Source organism: Oryzias latipes, chromosome 11 (assembly GCF_053564925.1).
Source record: "Oryzias latipes strain Hd-rR chromosome 11, Olatipes_Hd-rR_3.1".
In the NCBI taxonomy this organism is placed as follows: domain Eukaryota; kingdom Metazoa; phylum Chordata; class Actinopteri; order Beloniformes; family Adrianichthyidae; genus Oryzias; species Oryzias latipes.
Window position 1 is genome coordinate 12,073,396 of NC_136247.1, and position 20,902 is coordinate 12,094,297.

The 20,902-nt window shown below is 36.8% G+C and overlaps 1 protein-coding gene across 6 annotated transcripts; it reads right to left on the minus strand.

Moving 5' to 3' along the window:
* Positions 1-5,965: 5,965 nt before the first annotated feature.
* Positions 5,966-20,235, minus strand: LOC105355155 (T-cell differentiation antigen CD6). Of its 6 annotated transcripts, none has more exons than XM_023960085.2 (12): positions 20,040-20,235; positions 17,788-18,069; positions 13,085-13,399; positions 11,878-12,198; positions 10,710-10,775; positions 10,453-10,590; positions 9,333-9,449; positions 9,025-9,147; positions 8,789-8,848; positions 7,838-7,969; positions 7,510-7,581; positions 5,966-7,429 (listed from the first exon to the last, which is right to left on the minus strand). In XM_023960085.2, exons 1-12 carry the CDS (start codon positions 20,089-20,091, stop codon positions 7,395-7,397), a joined length of 1,713 nt encoding a protein of 570 aa, XP_023815853.1. In that variant the 5' UTR covers positions 20,092-20,235; the 3' UTR covers positions 5,966-7,394. The 6 variants fall into 6 exon arrangements, with proteins under 6 accessions (XP_023815853.1, XP_023815855.1, XP_023815854.1 ...); XM_023960086.2 differs by having other exon boundaries at positions 6,242-7,429; positions 7,838-7,963; XM_023960087.2 differs by lacking the exon at positions 7,510-7,581.
* Positions 20,236-20,902: the final 667 nt, after the last annotated feature.

Below are 20,902 nucleotides of genomic sequence, written 5' to 3' on the forward strand. Positions count from 1 at the left end.
TAGATAGATAGATAGATAGATAGATAGATAGATAGATAGATAGATAGATAGATAGATAGATAGATAGATAGATAGATAGATAGATAGATAGATAGATAGATAGATAGATAGATAGATAGATAGATAGATAGATAGATAGATAGATAGATAGATAGATAGATAGATAGATAGATAGATAGATAGATAGATAGATAGATAGATAGATAGATAGATAGATAGATAGATAGATGGATGGATAGGTCACAGCCTTTCTTGCTCTGGTTCCCCTCTTTCACCTTAAGGTGTTGATTGCTTTGAGAGCCCAGAATCTGGATTTAGGGCTTTTCCCAAGGAGATTAGAGAATCTGGTTTTAAGATGTTTCTACGGGTTGCTGGTAGGGGTCGGAGGTCAAATACATGGTAGTGCCTAATGGTAGCAAATAAACATCAATCACTAAAAGCGGAGCAGCAACGAGACTTGTGCTGGACTTCAGATTGGAATGTGGGGACTGGTGGCACAGGGCAGTGGATCAGACACTCATGTTAACAAAGATACACAAATTTAAAATCAACAAAAATAACATGATTGTTTTTACTTTAAATATGTTGTTAAATCAATATAAATATGATAAACAATTTTTTTACTTCGTTGAAAAAATTTTGGTCACGTAGGTGTCATCACCATATGAAGTATAAAAGTATTTTAAAAGGCTGCAGAGTTATGTCAACTCAATATTCAAAATAGAGACAAAAAATTTGCACACTGATTTATCTTTTTAAAACTATTCGGCAAATCTCATTATCTTTATACTGCCTTTAAAAATTGTAGTTTTACCCACTATAAAAGCAGCAATCTACTAAAAATATACATACAAAAAACATTTAATATTTTGTTAAACTTAATGTTTGCAAGATCTAAAATCTGACAGTTTACATGATCTGAGGTCTGTTGTGGACGCTCTTTGAGAAAGGCAGTCTGAGATCTGAATGTAGATGAAAACTTTTGTTTTGCCTTGAGATTTTTATCCCACTGTCTGTGATAGGATGCAAGAAACCCTGTATAACAAGTCAATTTTTCGGAAACCTGGCCTGCAGCGGGTCATATTTGTCGCAGATGTTCCTTGAACATTTTGCTCAACACACCATCTGCACCAGGCTCTTGCATAACATTTGGAGGATTGTTGTGTTGCATTGTTAGACTGAAAAACTTTGTGGGAGCTGGAAAGAAGTTTGTAGCTTACTTACTATTTAATTGTTATAATTAGCATGTTTTTAGCAGATGTGTACTCGTGAGTGCACACAGTGAGTGCACACACTCTGCCTTGATGCTCACGTGTGTGAACTTTCTGCGTGGAGTTTGCATGTTCTCCCTGTGCATGTGTGGGTTTTCTCCAGGCACTCCGGTTCCAAAAACAGTCTAAAAACATGCTTCATAGGTTGACTGATGACTCTAAATTGTCCCTAGGTGTAAATGTGAGTGTCTGGGCGATTCTGTGGTCCTGTGGCAACCTGTTCAGTGTGCACCCCGAATTCGCCCAACAGTAGCTAGGACAGGCTCCAGCAACCATGTCAAACTGAAAAGGATTCAGTGAGTTCAGAAGTTGTATAACTGTTGGTCATTTTTTGTGTTTTTTAAATATGAAATTTAAACCTTTGAATCATTTAACCCTTGTGCTATCCTAGGCAATTTAACATTGGGAGTTGGGTCATTTAGACCCACTAGACAGTGCGCTGAACCTTTTTTCTTCAATGATTTGTGAACCTCACTGGTTACCATGGATTACATGAAATCTTTCCACCTTTATCCACCTTTGTCATGGTAGGGAGAACACGTCAATGGAAGGGTGGGGTGATCTAAGATAGCACAAGGGTTAAGTACAAAAAACACAAACACGAAAAAAATGTGAAGATGGGAACCAACATCTGCTTATGCTGGGAGTCACACAGTCTTCATTTCTTCTTCCAAATTTTCCAGTTTCCTGAAATCATTACTGGGTTTTACTCTGATGTGGCTGCTTTTGACTTGATGTTCAATAAAACTGTTACCAAAACTCTTTCTCATTTGCATGAACTGTTCTGTCACTGATATTTTTAATTGTTTTTCTATTTGCTAGGTTTCATACCAACTCTGTTTTGTGCTGATTGTCTGTGTCACTGGAAACAGAAAACTGGGTCATAAGATTCTGCAGTGACCCGTGGCAACCCAGACAGGTCCACTGAGCTCAAGAAGTGACTTGAATTAGGGCCATTCAGATGAAGGCTAAGCAGAAACAATGAAAGCAACCTATGAGAGACAAGTAATCAACACAATTATTGGGCCATGACAGCACAGAGGCTTCAGTGATCCCATTTACAGGTGGACTGACGCACAACTCTGCTTTGAAAGTGATTAGTCAGAACAGGAAAATAAAGTAATGGCTTTAGTAGAAATTTTCATGCCGGCCAGTAACCATCTGGGATTCTGGGTAAACATATGACTTCACTTTAGTTCCCTACAACCTTTCACAGGCAATCAGACTGTTGCCAGAACAAAGGCCAGCTTAAGAACACAATTTGCAAGATCACAATGAGGTAAGACACTAATTGGCATGTTAGAGTTTGTGCTTTCATTATTGTTTTAATAGAACATCAAGATTCTACTGTGAAATTGTCTGCCGTTTTTTTAAAGCTGTTGATTTATGCAAAGCTGTTTTCCAGCAAGGGTGTCCTACAAGGTCCCACGAGGTATTCAGTGGGGCAAAAAGTACTTGAAAGTCATTCATTCTGCAAGTTGTCTCCCTTGAAAAGATGAGGTCTGCAATATTCCTGATAGATACACTTCAACTATGTGAGACACAATGTTAGAAATGAATTCAAAAAATCAGATTATTATTTTTGAATAATATTCAAGTATTTTTTTAATTGGTGCAGAAACTCAGTATTTGGTCAATAATTAAAGTCTACCTTAATTCTTTTGTGATGTAACCCAGTAAACAATGACAAAGATCAAATGTTTGCTGTAGATCTTCAACAGGTTTGCACACACTGTAGCTGCTATTTTGGTCCATTATTCCATGTAGATCTTCTCAAGAGCTGTGATGTTTTGGGGCTGTTGCTGGGCAACAGAAACTTTCAACTCCCTCCAAAGATTTTCCATTGGGTTAAAGTTTGTAGACTGGCTAGGGAACTCCAGAATCTTAACATGCTTTTATATAGCTAGTCCTTTGTTGCTGAGGTGATGTGTTTGAGATCATGGTCATGCTGGAAGATCCAGCCATGTCTGATTCTCCGTCCTCTCACTGATGGAAAGAGGGTTATTGCTCAGAATCTCACCATACATCACTTATTACATATCAGTCACCATTGCTGACAGGCAGCACCAAAGAAAGATGTCTCCACCCCCATGCTTCATTGTTGGTACAGAATCTTTGGGATGCAACTCTGCATTCTTCCCCCTCTAACACAGCGAGTGGCGTTGATTCCAAAGAGTTCCATGTTGGTTGCATCTGACCACGACATTCTCCCAGTCCACCTCTGAGCCATCCAGATAGTCTCCGGCAAACTTTACTGTTACTGTGGTACCAGCTCTATGTGGTTCTGGGGTGTTTCATCACTGTTTCAGATCATTTGTACCACAACATGTGAGATCTTGCATGGAGCCACATGTCAGAGATTTTGTGTTTCTTCCATTTTCTATTAACTGCTACAACAGTCGATCTCTTCTCATCAAGCTGCTTGCGTCTTGTAGATTGACTCATTCCAATCTTGTTCACAATCTCTGGTGTCCTTGGACAGCTCCTTGGTCTTGGCCATAGTGGACAGATGTCTTTTATACAGATGACGAGTTTTAAACAGGTCCCAATAATACAGGAAACGAGTGCCAGACAGAAAAACTTTTTAACAACTGAGCAACAGGTCTGTGAGGTGAGAATTCCTGCCAATTTGTTGGTTTGAAATACTTATTTTCTGTCCCAGGGTACAAATAAAAAGTATTGATGTTTTTTTATAGGTTAGATTTCACTTGTGACCAGATTCAACTGGCCCTCTGGAACTGCATCTAGGTGCATCTGGAATCTGAAGCCTGTTCCTGTGAATTGTCCGCAGTAGCAACGGTGGTACTTCAGCACCAAACCAAGTTCAAAAGTTTAAACTTGGCTCGAGTCTGTTGTCGGGCCACTTTAAGCAACTTACAGGCTTAAGGAGCCATAATCCTTTGTGTGTAACTGATTTAATGAACAAAGTAAAAACACAGGGCTGATCTTCTAACCCTGCTAATGCTGTGAGCTTCTTGAAATACCAGTGAGCTGCAGTTCCTTTCCTTGATGTTAATCGGCACTGTAAATCCACATATTTTCAGATTGTGACTTATCAATCTCCCAGCGCAGCATGAAACAAAAGCTAAGAGCTTCAGGAGGATCTGTAATGTCTCAGGCTGCATACTTTAGATGAAACCTCGGCTGACTGAGTTTGTGTGTGCGCCGTGTTTGCTCAATTCCCTGGCATGTGAAAGAGCTTGAGTTTCATAAGGAGATCTGGTTAATTCGCCTGTTTATCTCCATGCATCGTTCTGGACTAAATTAGTGCATAATGTATGATTAGTCTGTACACTTTGTGTCTTTTTAAGCTTTTTTGTCTTCTCTTCTGCCTTTGCTCAGCTTTATCCTGACTTATTTCCCCACAGAGCCAAAACACACATTCATTAACCTCCACTTCTCAGCCAAATACCTTGCAGTTAGAAAACACCCAGCTCACAGGTTATCAACCTAATGATTCCTCACTCCTACCTCTCACTTTAGCAGAGTCTGACCTTAATCATCTGGTTATTCAACATAGCTACACTTTATTAAAAGATTCACCGAGGTTTGAGGGAGTTCATTCTTAAAAAAAACAAGACATCTCTTTGATTCCACACATCATGCTGGATTACCATGGAGAACTGATGTTCTGCAGCTGCTGCACACAGAGTAAGCAGGAGGAGGAGCTCCAGCTCCATCTTCAGATGGGACCACAAACACAATCCAGAGTTCTGCTGTTTAAATATTCTCTTCATGAGCAAAGAGATTTTTTCAATACCTATTTCCAGTCATAAACTGTGAGCTGGTTGAGTTTTGTTTTTACGTGGTTTCAATAATTTAGTCCAACTGTTCTTTAACGTTTTTGTAGAAAATTTTGTTGGGTGAGAAAAAACATTGTCAGAAAACACAGCATGGACAAGGTGGAAGTTTTAATTAACATATATGAAGTTTTTGTTGTCTGTGTTTGGGTCAAAGAAGATGTACCGACTTTAAAGAGAGGTACAGAGCTCCTGTAGAAGCAAAGTGATTGGACCTTAGTGCCATGTTTTAGGATGTAATTGGACCTCTTCTTGCTGGACATAACACCTCATTAGGTAGATGTTCTGAAGGCAACCCGATAAGATGCCTGAAACATACCTTCTTCTAAAGCTAGTGGAACTAGCTAAGCACAGTTTCCACCAAAAGTCTTGTGTTTTGTCTGAAGACCTCTTTTAGCCTCCTCCTCTGATCTTCTGTCACAAGTGGACTAAACTCCAAAATCCCCAAAGATAGATCATTCCAGCCATTTTGAAGTGAGAATCTACATGTTCTGCTAGGAGACTTTATGAGTCACAACTGTTGTTGGGAATAGCAGTGACCTCCAGTTGAACTTTGTCAGTAGTCTGAGGAGGTGGTGGCTGGCTAAACCTGTGGTCACAAGGCTGTCTGCGCCTATCATGACTCTGTGTTCACATCACATCTGGTGCAGTCACACTGGGTTTCAATTGTCAACTGCAATTGTTTCTGTTTGGTCTGTGTACCTTTAGTATCTTTGAGTCTAGATCTTTTTGTGTTTTTTTATTTTTATGCATCACTCTTGGTTGTACGTTTTTTTAATTCATTCATTATTGTTTTTCAGCATTACTAGAATATTTGTCTTCCACCAACCACTAACCCTGACAGCCTTCTCACCTTGAGACGGGAAAAAAAACGACAGTAAACCACAAATATAACAGCAATGTTTAAGAAGTAAACACATTTTTAATTAAATTTAAAATTACAGTTTCTTTTCTCTAAATTCAATAGTTTGACTTTCTGTAAATTCACAGGAAAAGATGTGGTAAATACACATCTACAATACACATTGAAACACATGGTAACACTTAATTCTCAAACAAATTTCTTATAATTTCTAACCATATATGTAAAAACTGTTATAAAAACACTGTCACACATACATTTTAGTTATACATTTACCAAAGTATTAGCTACTTAATTTATTTTAAATATTTTTATAGGAAGCAAATGCAGAAATTTAAAGTGGATGGTTGAACTCTAGAACTCAAAGTAGTTCTAAATCAGGCAATAGAGCTTAAAGTCTTTATAATACATAACACTTTGATTTTTGGCACTAAAACAGTTTCTTCTGAAATTTCAGTGCTGTCGATGTTTACATGAGCCAATATGCATTATAAATAGGCTAATCAGATTTAAAATGCATTGCTGTGAAGTTTTTTTCAGTAGGACAGTTGTACATTTCCCAATAAGAAGCATTTACAAGATGTGGAACGTGCCTACAGGATTTGAAGGACACACATGAGGACAACACGAAAAGGCTAAACATAAACATGGCATAATCTACAATTAATTAGCTTAACTAATTCCGTCTTTTATTGAAGAACTTCATGTCTGGACAGAGAAGAAATGTAAATATCTGAATGTTTCAAGGCTCTCATAGCTCATCAAACAGTGTTTATCACTTCTAATCTGCACAACAATCTGGTTCTGCTCCTGACGAGAAGACGGAAATCCATGCGTGAGGAGAGTTGTACCAAGATATTCCTAAAACAGATAGCTGTCCTGCAGAGCGACTGAAGAAAAGATGAAAAAAAAAGCCAAAAACCAGAGAATCGAAAGCGTGGATGCTTCTATGAAATATAAAAACAAGAACCAGCAAGTGCTTGGGTGAGTCAATGCAGGTTATATTTTTAGAGCAGAAGAATGTGATGGCATGACAAGCCATCTTATTTGTTACACACAAAAGTAATCTGGTTCCTTTTGAACTGAAGCGCAAAAGATGCTCATAATCCCGTCACATTTAAACACTCAAATTCTCAGATTCTCTACAACTGTTTTCGTGAACAGTAATAATATTATAACAAAATATAGTGGAAGAAACATTTTCAGGAGTTTGGACCTCACAGGATCTTTTCTTTTCACTGTTGCAGCTTTCTATTGCTGCAAACCATAAAATGCAGTAGTTCAAATTACATTCAGCACATTAGTTTGTTTTTGCCTGGCTCAAGTTTAATCTTAACACAAAAAAGTTAGGTAAACTGAAGCGTTCCAAGTTTTCAGGAGTTTGATCGCACTGCAGTTTCTGTGAAGAGGAGCTGCCTCCTCGGTTTGCTCTTGAGTGTTGAGGGTCATCATTTTCAGGTTTTAGTCCGGGCTCACAGGGGAATAGTCGTCATCATCTGAAGATTAGAGAAAAAGCACCAACTAGTCATACAAGTCCTTATTTCATGGATATGAACTGTTATCCTGTTTGGTTCACCTAAATTCTGCAGGAATTGGGCTTGCTTGGGTGGAAGGGGGGGAATTGAGTATAACTTTGAGTTACCAGCATCTGTTTAATTGGAGAGAGCACATCTGCATTCAGTCTTGAAGAGCTTTAAAATCATTTCCAGAGAGGTAGACAGACTTTCTCATGCATCAAAACCTCTTTGCAGTGAAACTCCAAGTTTCAAGATTGCATTTTCCCAAGATAAAAACACATTGAAAATGTCTGCTTTCCTAAATGCTTGCTCTTATTTCGAAACAATAAGCTTTCATTAAAAAATGTATCAAACATACAGCAGAAAGAGTGAATAAAATGTACTGACCAGGGTGAATATTGCCTATGTTTTCGTAGCATTCGCCTGAAGAAGTGCTGGAGCAATCAAACGAATCCTCTGACATCTTAGACATTCGGGCGTATTGAGAAGCTGTTGGGTTTCCATTGAGTGGTCCTTTGTCTGAATGAAAAGAAAGTGAAATGAATAAAAAGAGAGAGAAAAAAGGGAATGACAAAAAAAATGCTCAAACATTTGATTTAAAAAAAGCTAAACCAGAATTGTGGGACGAAAACATAAGATCTTATAATATTTACATAAAGTGGCTCCAGTATGTCTGCAAGATAAACGACATTTTCTCCATAATTGGCAGTTTGAAAATTAGTTATCTAGTTAATCATTTCTAAATTAATATAAAATAATTTTTATAGACAAAAAGTTTTATATAAGGTTTAAATAGTTAAATCACCTGTTTTTCCTGTTTTTTTATTTATTTGTTTTGTTTTTTGTTAAAAGCTTATGTGGTTTGGTTGTAATTCCCTTTTCTTCCACATGGTGGTGTAGTGAACAACAAGAATCGAGAAGAAATATCTACTTTTTTTTCTTTCATGAAAAATGTGTGAAATTTGTGAAAATTAAGATGGACAGTTTTATACCTTATACTTTACTTTGTTTATTTAATTATTTAATACTTAATTGCTACTTTTCTGTTTATGTAAGAGGGTTTGCCTCATCAATCATCTTGAAATGTATTACTTTAGTTTAAAATATAAGGCAATTCTGTCTCAGTTGGATTATTCCTTAAAATATAAATATTGTTGGTAAATTTTTGTAGACTTTGTAATGGGTCTCAACATGTTTTTAGAAACAACAAAATGTGGACAAATAAAGTAAACAAGGACCTATTTTGTTTTGCTACTAATGGAAATAATTTATACTTTTGAACGACATTTCAAGATTTATCTTCACATCTTCAACTATCTCTCCATCTGTGCGACTCACCCTCTTCTTGCAGTTTGCAAAAGCCAGAAGGCTTCAATGCTCCTCTGTAGCACTGAGAGTCTGCATGTAGAAAAAACAACACAATGCAACAATTCAGTCACTAAACTTCCTGCAAACATTATTTGCAAACTGCTTTAATGTGCACAAAGCTGCAAGCACAGAAAAGAGAGCAGCTCCAACCACAAAATGCAGTTAACACAGGGAGCAAAGAGGAAATATAATAGAATGTGGCTCACTGCGGAAAGTCGACAAACTGACAGATGGGTCAATGCCTGGGTCATAGTTCTCATAGTCTGTTTCTACTGATGGGCTGTAAACACTACTAAACTGGGTCCCAATGTACCTGGGGCTGGAGGGGTCTTAACAAAACAGAAACACAAAAAAAAGGAAAATAAATGAAATAAAATAACATCATGGCCAGAACCTTTTTGTGGAAATATATCACAAATGTGAGTGTGCAAACAGTGCTTGTTATGCTAAGGGAAAAAGCAGAAATAATTGGCATTTAAAGCAGGAAACCGTCAAAAGACTTTCTGCCACCTACCATCCATTTGCTGAGGGTTGTTTGTGACTTTAACGAGGCTCACGGCCTCTTTGTGCCTGTTTTGAGGATGTTCAGTGGGAGATCGAGGGTTGGAGCGAATCTCCTTCAGGAGGAAAGCTGCACACACATGAAACATACGAAGAGAAGTCTCTCAAGTAGTCCAGTTAAATTCAATTCACATGCAGGTTTTCTTTCTATGAATGCAAATCCATCAGACTATTTAATTCAATGTGAATATTTTAATTTTTTAACATTTTATGCGAGAATCTAACTGATAATTTAAAAAATGTAAGTTTTTAAGACCTGACTTCAATTTATAGCTTTTTGTCTGAACCGTTTTATAAATTATAGCCTTAAAAGGATTTATAACATTTCTACAATGTCTTAGGCTGATTATAAAATAGTGCTTCATAAATAAACTGAATGTCGATTTATCATGTTATCAGTGACTGTGGTGTTGTTATTTACCAACAAATCAAACTAGTAATTTACATATTACAGTTACAAATATAATTAAATAATTCAAAAGTTAAATGTATATTCACACGCCCTTCTCTGCTATTATTTCACAACTGATCCTTCTAAATATTTTGCACATGTTTGCACGATGAATTTCTTAACAATTCAGAGCACAGAAACTTTCTGGAAAAGCAAGATAATAGTAGAAATGGACACTTTGCATTCTCAGCAGACTGTTGGAGCATCTTAGTTATCATAATCACTCACTGAATTGATTGTACAGTGACAATCATTTTAACAATTAAAAGAAACTCATGGTCAAGTTTTAGGCTGGATAGATTTGCTCTATTTTGTTGTATAAACATTGAACTGACCAATGTAATGCATCAACTATCCTTACAGTATAACAGGCTCAGTATTTAACCTTTAAAATCAATTATTGAAACTAAAATTAGAAAAAAATATTTACTGTGTGGGCAAAACGAATAAAAATGTCAACAGAAAAACTGAGATCATTAGCTTTTTAAGAATAAATACGTGAAACAATAATAATAAAGTGGCACATTGTTCCAACGTAAATATTAAAACCATTATAGAACAGAAAGCAGGCACTCGCTTCCTCTCTATGAGGTTTGAGCTCCTCAGAGGAGAGAGAACTCACCATGTCTTCGTTTGTAGAGGCAGCAGAGGACAGTATTTACGATGAGAAACACAAAGAGCAAAACGGACAGAGAGATGGTGCTGAGAAGCTCTATAGACTGTGATTCATAGCTTCCAGCTGTGGTGACGAAAGTAGTTTCTGATAAAGGAAGAAAATATGGAAGAGTTGTCATTCTTTCAAGATTTAGATCATTTCATGTATTTCATGTAAAGAAACTTTTCATAAACTGAAATCTTCTCAATGTTGCACAAAGTTACCTGTTGTTGTTCTGCTGGTCACCTCATTTTCGGAGAAAGTGATGGACACAGGAAGACCGAGGGAACCTGAACAACAAGATGGCATAATCAGATGCTGTAATAATCTGTATAAAGAGCTCTTGAACTTCTCCTGGTACTGTTGATTTCATGTGATTGTTTTTTTCACTGCGATTCGTGTAATTTATGTGCAGCTAAAAGTTCCTCAGAATGCCAATATTTTTTCTTGATTTAATGAGCACAAATTGTATGTCCGTAGGCATTGCTGATGTTAAATACACTCTGTAAATAGATCTCTTGTAAAAATAAAATTAAAAAATGACATAAAACAAAACAAGGACTTGTTGATGTCAATAAATTACAGAAATAAATGGATGCTTACAGGAACAAATAAAATTACTGACAATCTTAAACTGATAGCAGAAAATGTGAATGTTTATCAAAGATTGACAAGAAGAAACATTATTTTTATTATTTATTTGATTCACTGTGAGGAGCCAGTTGACTTATTCATGTCAATGTTGTATGAATTAGTCATTTTAAGCCAACATCAAATTTATAAAAGGTTACGGATTTACGGTAGTGGAAAAGCAACCGTGATGGACTAAAAAGAAGCAGGATTGAAAGGTGACTGTGAAAGGTCACTTGTTTCTGCTTCTGTCTTACTTTCATGGTTTTGTTTGTTCGCTGAATTTCTCCTTTATTCACGCTAGTACCTCACTTAGACTAAATTAGAGGAATCTAAAGAATTCAAGTGAAGTCTTGAAAGCGGTGGTTTTCTATGGAGCTGTAGCAGCTGCCTGCACTGTAGTTAACTGAATCAATAATAAAAGAAGCTTTCTCCAGGTCCCTTAATGTCCGCCTGTTTTGCAGGTTTTTCCATTAAGCCTGGTTTTGGGGTCATACTGTGGATATTTAGTCTTCTTTGCTGTTTAGTTTTGTTTTTGTTGTATTAAAACTGTTGATCTCCCTTCTAGTTTGTCTCCTTGATCTCCTTGCATCTACATTTCCTCAGGTTTCTTGCTGTACCACGTGTATATCTCTATGTTTATCTCCAATATGTCTGACAGTAAAACTAAACATTTATGCAAAGGCAATGTCTTTTTTCTTATTCTTTTCATGCATTTCACTTTTTGGTCATGCTCGTTAAAACCTCTTCAGAGACACTCACCATTACAGATGACACCTGAAGGTTGTGAGCCCATGCACAGAAAAGGATTGGTGTAGATTTCCTGGCACTGCCACAGACTTGTGGCAGTTTGCGGGCAGACATAGAAGTATTTTGGTGTGGCGTTGTTGTGGGTGAAAGAAGCAATTCGTGAAAATTTCTCTGGCTTTGCTCCACCACCGCACTGCAGCATGGAGCACACCATGGTGGCCAGGTGAATATTCCAGGCGTTGTCACACAGACTCCCCCAGCTGCCATTACGGTGGATCTCCACCTTACCGGCGCAGCGGTCCAGACCCCCCGTTAGTCTGATGGCCCTCATCTCTGCACGGACACAGAATAGAAATAAGAGGATGTGAAAGTATTAGAGAAATATAAACATGTTCTATTTTCCATAAAATGTTAAGTGACTTCTTGTGTTTACTTAACCTCTTAAGAAATGGCGTCCACATGCGTGGACATCACGTTTTCAGTTAAATTACCACAGTAGTTAATCCTGCTTAACTGGGACCCTGTGACTAGGAATTTAAAAAAAGCATATCAAGTGGTAGGGTCTTAATAAATTAAGCACATTTTTATAAATCTTAAATCCTCACAGATTGCCTGTGGACAGAAAATAACCTTCACTTTTGTACAAAAACAGTTCTCTTTAAGTTTATGGGTAAATGAACGTGGCGTTGTGTTGGACACACAAGCATATCTGCTTAATTGAAGTTTTTCACAACTGTAGCTGTCACATGGACAAAGTATGCAAGAAACGCTCTAAATCTGGAAAACAATCTCAGATTTTTTGGACCGAATAAGATTATCACAAATGCATGCATTGTTACAGGTTTGTGTTTTCTCAAAATGTAGTCTTCTGTGTTTGATGTTTTCCCTATGAACCAAATTAAAGGAGTCAAATGAGTTGGAATATTAACAAGCATCACAGATTTGATGGACCACATTCTTCAACATGCCATCTTCTCCACCCCAAAGAGGATCTTTTACTAATCTTTGATGTGATCCATGGAAATATAGTACAATCTTTTTGAACAAATTTATCAATTTTTAATCTGCTTTAATGCGGAAAAACTCTTTTACAGAAACACAAAAGCATCCCAAATTTGCATTTTATTCTATAGTAACAATAAACTATTTTTGGACAGTTTTTCCCAATTCATGACTTCAAGACTTAAAGCCCCACAAAGGTTTTGAATGGGAGACTTGCCTGAGCATGTGACTCCAGCATCTTCTTTATGACCGCAGTCATTCTCATTTCCAGCAGATGGACAAGCCCACAGGTTCTCCTCTCTGCCAGTACAGTTCAGCTCGTCCAGGTGGATGGGTCCTCTGCCGGGAGCAAACTGCCCACCCTGACCCGTAACATTGAGCGCGTAGCCGCAGCCATGCTGGGCGCACACTACATCGGCATCCCTCAGGTCCCACTGGTCGTCACACACCGTGCCCCACATATCATTTTGCCACACCTCCACCCGTCCGGCGCAGCGGTCGGAGCCTCCAGCCAGACGCACAGGCTGGTGACCTGAAATCAGAACCTCTGTGTTTTTAATGGCTGGAAACGATCACTGTTAGAAACAAACAATGAACATGACCCCAAATCCAATGTTCCCTAATCTACATAAAGTTTTAAAAAATCTGATGAAAATTGTTTTTCTTTTTATGTTTTTAACATGAACTTGTGCAATTTTTTGATGATTGAGGACATATTTATAGAAAATTCATCTGAAAATTGTATTTTATAGAATTTTTTTTATTCAAATCACTGTGAATCAGGAAAAGATGAAAAATTAAGTGGACCACAAGGTCCCCTCTCCGCTCAATTCTGATGCATCCACTTGAAGACGAATAGATCCATGAAGGTCTTTGTTTGGAGTGGGCTTATTCCGTGCCAAGAGTCCCGCCCAAAACTCAGAGGTGATTATTTAATCAAACCCTGCCGCTCTGCAGAAACCATGTCCTAGAAAAAGACACAGGATTTTGGCTAAAAATAAACGCATTATCATAATTAAAAGACCATTGAGAAGTTTTTGTCTTTGTAATGTCTCTTTTTATTGTTTTCTTCCTGCTTTTCTATGAGGGTTGTAGGGTTTTACTGTCACTTTGCTTAAAGCTGTTCATTCTCAGACCACTGTCACATTTTTATCCACTCTCTTGTAAATTCTGGTTCCACTAAACCTCAGTTTGAATTTTCATCTTTAGTTTCCATGTGATTCTGGTGTCTGTGGTTGTTCTGATTTTAACAACTGTATTTAAAATGCACAAGGGCGGTAAACCTATCTTCTTCTCAAGTTTAACACTGTAGCCCACCATGAGCTCAGTAACGAACAAGTGGTGAGGCTATCAAAAGAAATGATCCTAGGTGTCACTGCAGGCCTCAATGGCTTTTATTCTGTTGCGTTAGCCCTGCCCAGCTGATTACCTGGATCAGGTGTGTTTTGCCAATCGCTGCACAGTACAATGTCAAGTTAGTTGGAAAGCTTGTTGCCTTGGAGTTTGACACATGGGATTTTAATTCATAATCCTGTGTGTCAGTGACGCAAAATGTAATAACACTGAAAGGATGCTTGGTCTTTAGATGTCCCCAGACCTAAGATCACTAGTGCTGGAGATTTTCACATCCAAATTATTATGACACTTGCTTCAAAAATAGAAGCAGTTTGCTTTCATGTATTTTAGTCGGTTTTACTTCCTGCAAAACAAATCAAAAGAGTTTTAGAGCTAAAGCCAGAAAAGGATCTGAGATTTTCTTAGGCTTTGTGTTCTCCAGCATCCATCCCAGTTTTTAGTTTGTAAACTTTCCATCTGCTTTCCGTTTCTGGGCGACTCTCAGTGTTTTGTGGGCAGTTTAAGTTTCAGTTTTCCAGATTAAATGATCTTGCTAATTTGACTATCTATTCTTTTAGTTTATTATAAAAGAATACCTTTACTTTTCTTTTTTTTTTACTTGACAACCTGACAACTCGCACACCTGCAAGTCTTAGAGCACCAACATACCATTATGACATTAAGAAAAATAGGAATTGATAGAAAATTTCACATTTACATGATAACAAATAAAGTTGAAAAAATTGACAGTAAAAAGTGCAAAAGAATTCCACACTTGATGTGTATTTTAGTTTCAACAACCACCAACTTTTCTGCTACGTTTACATTGCAAGAAAAAGTGAAAATATCTGCCAAAACTTGGAACAGAACATTTCTAATTTTTTCTCAAATAACTTTTATGGATGTTCCTTAATAGTTTAAATATCAGATGTTTTCCTTCAGCGGAATGCTCACAATTATCACATTTTTTTCAATTGCATTCCATGCAGCAAGAAGACACAACCTCATACATATCAGGAACACACTAATACAAGTAGCAATCCTGTTTATTTCTGCTATTATCATGTGCTGTAAGTGTAAGTCTGATTTTTATTTTACACTTTGGCACTACAGATTATTCGGTCTCAGGTCAGTCACGTGAACTAAAGAAGCAAATACATGATATAATGAAAGTGATCTCTTCTCATATTTAATGTTCCTTTTTTTACTTTCCCCCTTTTGCAAAATAACAAGTTCTGCTTGTTTGAAGACTCAGAGTTTTTTTGGTCATCTTAACATATTTTGAGTAATAAACTACTAAAGTTAAGAAGATTAGTGTTGTAAGGCATGGATGACAGCAAGTGCAAAGAAATTTGAAAAGCGGAACTATGTATAATGTGAACGGGGCAGAACATCTAATAAAGTAATACAGTATGTACAGATTCTAAAGATGTGAAGAATTTAATAAAATTCATAAATACATGCGTAGTCGCCATTGTTTGGGCAATGTCACAAGATCAGAGGGAGAATTTGATTTAGTTCACCTGCAAGATTTTTTTTTTGTTAAGGCTTCTATGTTGTATGTAGGGGTGGGCAAGTACTAATATTTTTTGTTGATCGCTTTATTCAACAAGTTTACCTGAAAATATGTTGGAAACCCTGAAATATTGGGTTTTTTTTTTGTTACTTTATGCTCACTAATAAACCGAAGATCTTTGTTGGCCAAGGAGCATTTCATGTAATTTTGCATCTCCAGCATCTGGTGAAGCCTTAAAGTTGCTACAAGATGTGACTACATTTAAAATCAAAGATTATCGAAAAGTTCGGAAACAGCTTTAATTAAAGAGACTGTTTTATAATTCTGTGATGTGCATTTAAAGTCACACAACATGAAATCAGATTCTGAAATCTGTCATTTTCTTAATGTCACATTTAGACTTCATATTTTTAAAAACATATAAGTTATTATGACTGCTAGTTGATAAAAGGAATCTGGATCTTTATCTAAATCGGGGATCTGCAACCTTTAACACTTAAAAAGCCTTCAGGTCGAATTCTCACCGACCACACCATAAGAGCCACAAAGTCTTTTATCAGCCTTTAGAAAAATAATACACTGATTTTTATTTATGTCATTGTTACTATTATAATAAATCTAAATGAACTGTTGCTTTTTTTGGCATAAATTAAACATATAGAGAAAAAAACCCTTTTTTCAAAATAGGAAATAGTTTATAACTTTTTACCTTGGTTCATTTTACTTTCTTTCAAATTAAAGAACACTATTTAGCACCTAGGATCATCTTAATGCAGCAAATGTTGAAGTGGGTATTGTAATGTCACAAGAGATTTAAAAAAAAAAAGAAAAAGCTTATTTTACTGTTTTTGAAGCATCTCAACCATAACTTTATTAATCTAACAAACTAAAACTAAAAAAATAAATCTGAACAAATTAATTCACCCCTACTGTAATTTTGGAGTCGCACTTAAAATCCTTACTTTTTTCAAAAATCCAAAATCGTCCTGAAGTATGAATTCTTACTGACCTTTAATTGATTTCTGCGGAACACGGTGCAAAAGAATCTGTCAAAAATTTTTAGTACAACTACGAAGCCAAACTGCTTAAAGGAGCATTACTAATGCCTTGGCCTTGTGGAGGTATCCATACTGTGCTTCAACTGTTTGTTAATGAGTTAAATGAAGTTTGACTTATCTGATCGTTTAGTTTTATTTGATTCATCTTACAATGACTTACTTTTTAAAATTAAAAACATTCATTTTTCTTTAACCAGAAAGCCAGAATGGAGGGGTTAAAAAGCCACATGTGGCTCTGGAGCCTCAGATTGCCGGCCCCTGATCCAAGTAATACTGAAAGAAGAACTCCTGTATGTTCTCATTTTTTTTATTTTTGGTCAACAAAGAGTTTACAGAACGCAGCGGTTTCTCTTATTCTATGGTCATAATAAAATGAAGAGAGCAATAAAACTAACACATGAGTTTGATTTGATCATTTTGATTTACATTTCATCTGAGGCAGATGAATGTGTCTGATCTGATGTGACAGAACTGTTTCAGAAAAGGCTAGAAAAAAATATCTGACTTTACGCTGATAGGAACAAAACTGTAAATCCTAAATATTGAGAACTACAAAGTTTTCCTTTCATCTTGTTAGAAGTCTGCTGCCATTTCAGCTGTGAAACTGTTTGATACGCAAGACAATTGTTCAAACTTTGTTTTCTAACCTAATTATGTAACCACACAGGCATTTATTTTAAAACATAATTTATAGAGCAGCTGTGGTGAAATTTAAAAACAAACATCATTAGCCTGAAAATACTTAATGATGGGGGGGGGGGGGTCTTCAGTTCAGCAATGGGTTCTGATTCTGTCACCTCAAACATTTAAGTGCAAAAACAGGCAAAAAAAATGGCTTTCCTGCTGTAATTTTTTATCATTGAGGCCTGAAAATAGTCTTAACAGAACCATCAATATTGATATAGAAAAGTCACAAAGTACTTCTAAAAATCAACGCAGTCATTCAGTAGCAGATTCAACAGCAGAATGCTTTCTTGTTGTAAAATAAAAGTGTAACTATGAAATTCTTACCACATATCACTTTGTTGATTACAGAGCAATTGCTTCCAGTCGTCTCTGAGCAGTTGTGGAGATGCAGGTTTTTGTAAGTACATTGTTGAAGGCAGGTGATATTGTGAAGTGAGGTGGTTTTGTCCACATGGTAAACACCACCACAGTCCAGATCCTGGCAAATCTCTTTGATCAGTGTTTCTGCAAAGTCTGAGTTGAGCCCCACTGTTTCCAAGCTCCTGTTTTCACCCATCTTCAGAGTCCAGCTGCATTTGGCACCAATTTGATCAACATACGGGTCGCCTTTAGAACAGAAATACACATTTAAAAAACTAGGAATCTCATAAAATTCATAGACTTTTATGTCTAAGGTTGTCAGTTACTATTTTTTACTCAAATCAATTGGTTGAACCCAAAAGAACGTGGGATGGACAAAGGCTGGACAGGTCCACAGTCTGTAGTAGGGCCACAATCACACACCCATGCAGACTCACATTCACACCTAGGGACAGTAACCAAGTTCTAAAACATTTCTTTGGACAGTGGGAGGAAGCTGGAGTCGCTGGAGAAAACCCATGCATGCATGGGTTGCAAAGTCCCTCCATTGGGTCCCCACTGGGGGCCTTCATGCTATGAGGTGAGAGCACTAAACACTGCACCACCAAGCATTTTATAAGTATTTCTTTAATCATTATGAATCAGGAGCAGATGAAAAAAATGGTGCTGGAAAAGCATGTAGAGATATAGGTGCTACGGTCAGCAGGTTACAAGCTCCATGCTCTGCTCCATTGCAATGCATCCACTTTCAGACAAATACATCCATCTTTGCCATTTTTGTTCCACCGCTAATGTTAGGTTGGGGTTGTGAGGAGCTGTAAGCTAGCAGTAGAATGTGTGAAAAAAAAAAAAAAAAATGGGATGATGGGAAATATGGAAAGGCTTGCTCCAAGGCCAATGGTCTAATGAAGTACTGGCACTCTGTATAAAGTATGTCCTAGAAAATGACGGGGGTTTTTTTGGCTTAAAACAGCCTAATCATAATTAAAATAATACATGGAACGCTTTGAAAATACATCAAAAGATGATCAAAGTGGGACTTCAGGTTATTGCATTATCACAAAAAAGTTTGCGCCACAAACAAAAAATTTTCCCATTATCAAATATGTTCCACAACCTTAGCTTAACAATTTTTTATTTATAATAGAAATGTTTTTTTAGATTCAAGTTTCAACCTGTATTTTCATCTCTCACTCTCAAGCAAAATACCCAAATTAGTGTGTTTTTTTGTTTTTGCTCAAACCTTGTGTGCATAAAGGCTGCATGCTGTTGAGACTAAAGTTGAGTTTTGTGTCAGAGATGAGAAGTTTTGCTCTGCAAGCAAGATGTTTTGCTGCATTCTTGCATGCTGGTGGTGGGTGGTGGGGTAGTGTGTTTTTTTTTTTGCTCGCTTTTTTGGTTTTTGAGTTTGATTTGCACCTGCAAAATCTACTGACAAGCATTTCGAAAACAGGGTTACTCCCCCCACATCCTGTGATGAAAAGAGTCAAAATGACTGCTCAGACTCCTTCAAGTTTTGGGAAAAGTGTGTATTTGAGAGGGGGCAATTAAAATTATTATGTGTGATTTACACACTTAATTTAAATACAAACCCAAAAGAAAAAGTAGTGATTTTTTTCTTTAGATGAGGGATTCTGCAGGTAGTCCTTACCAACTGCTAAACCGCTCTACATTTATTTTATTTGTCACCTCATGGCTTTATTTGACTGAATGAACTTTGAATTATTGAAGTAAAATAAAAAGGTTTGAACTTTAACGGTCGGATCATGAGGCCCCAGCACTTACACTGGGGTACATCTGTGTCACAAGTTGAGTAAAATTTAAAATAGACCAGCAGATAAATTTTAATTGGTCAAAGGCTCGTGAGATGTCTGTCATTATGTCCTTCTGTCCCTTAAAGAGCTTAATAAAATGCTTTTGCATGTGAAACTATATATAAAGGTCAAATATGACAAAAATATATTGTACAAAAAAAAAAAGACATTTATTGTTAATTCTAAGTCATTTCATTTAGTTTTTTTCTTCTTCAAGTTTTTTCCAAATAGATTAATCCCCAAATTATGCACAAATAAACAATCACATCACCATTATTTGCATTAGAGCAATTAGAATAATGTTTTAAAGAGGCACAGGTAAAACTGTTTAAATGACAATAGAAATACATGAAGCGTATATTTGATCAGATTTTGTAATTGTGCATTAAATGAGATGTTTACCTTGACAAAGATAGCTCAAGTGGATGATGAAAACAGCTTTCAATAGAGTCATTTTGTTGGCATAATAAAGAAAATGTTATCCGGCGTGTCCGCTCAAAGTTAATACTCCAACCTGCTACGGCATCTAAACTTCCTGAGAAAAAGCCAGGTTCCCTTTTTTCTTTCAACGTAGCATCACGCTTTAAAAAAAAAAAAAGACTTGCACGAGCAGCAGGAAGTTAATGCAGACAGGCTCTATTGTTCCAACGCCTCATTTGACTTTCAAAATTCAGAGACGAGCAAACAGAGCCAAACAGTGATGATAACTTTGCTGCTCTTGGAACTAAAAAGCCTTGAAATTTTTTATTACGAGTTGTTAAATATAAATGTTTTACACTTTTACTTCTAAGCATCTGATTTTCTGATTCCTTAAATTTGCTAAGAAACCATAAAAGGTGACAAAAAGAGCAGATAGCCATTGTTGCTATTTCCAACCTAAAAAATGTCTATGATGCTGAGATGCAATAAACTCCCAAGACTTTAGAGAGGGATAGGATTTTTTTGCTTTCTTTGTTTTATCGACACATAAAAAAATGCTTAGTTTATCATCAGGGTAGCAGACCCTGTTCTGCTTTTAACCAGTATGATGTGTCCACACTTTGTCTAAGTGAGGAGAATAGATTGAATCATGATGCTTTAAACTACACATTTGGTAAATGGTGTATACTTGTATAGTGCTTTTCTACCTACAAGGACAAAGTGCTTTTACAGTCACAGACCCATTCACCCAGACACACTGGTGGCTGCTCCGCTGCCAAACACAGGCGCCCGCCTACCACCAGAGGCAAGGTGGGGTTCGGTGTCTTGCCCAAGGACACTTTGAC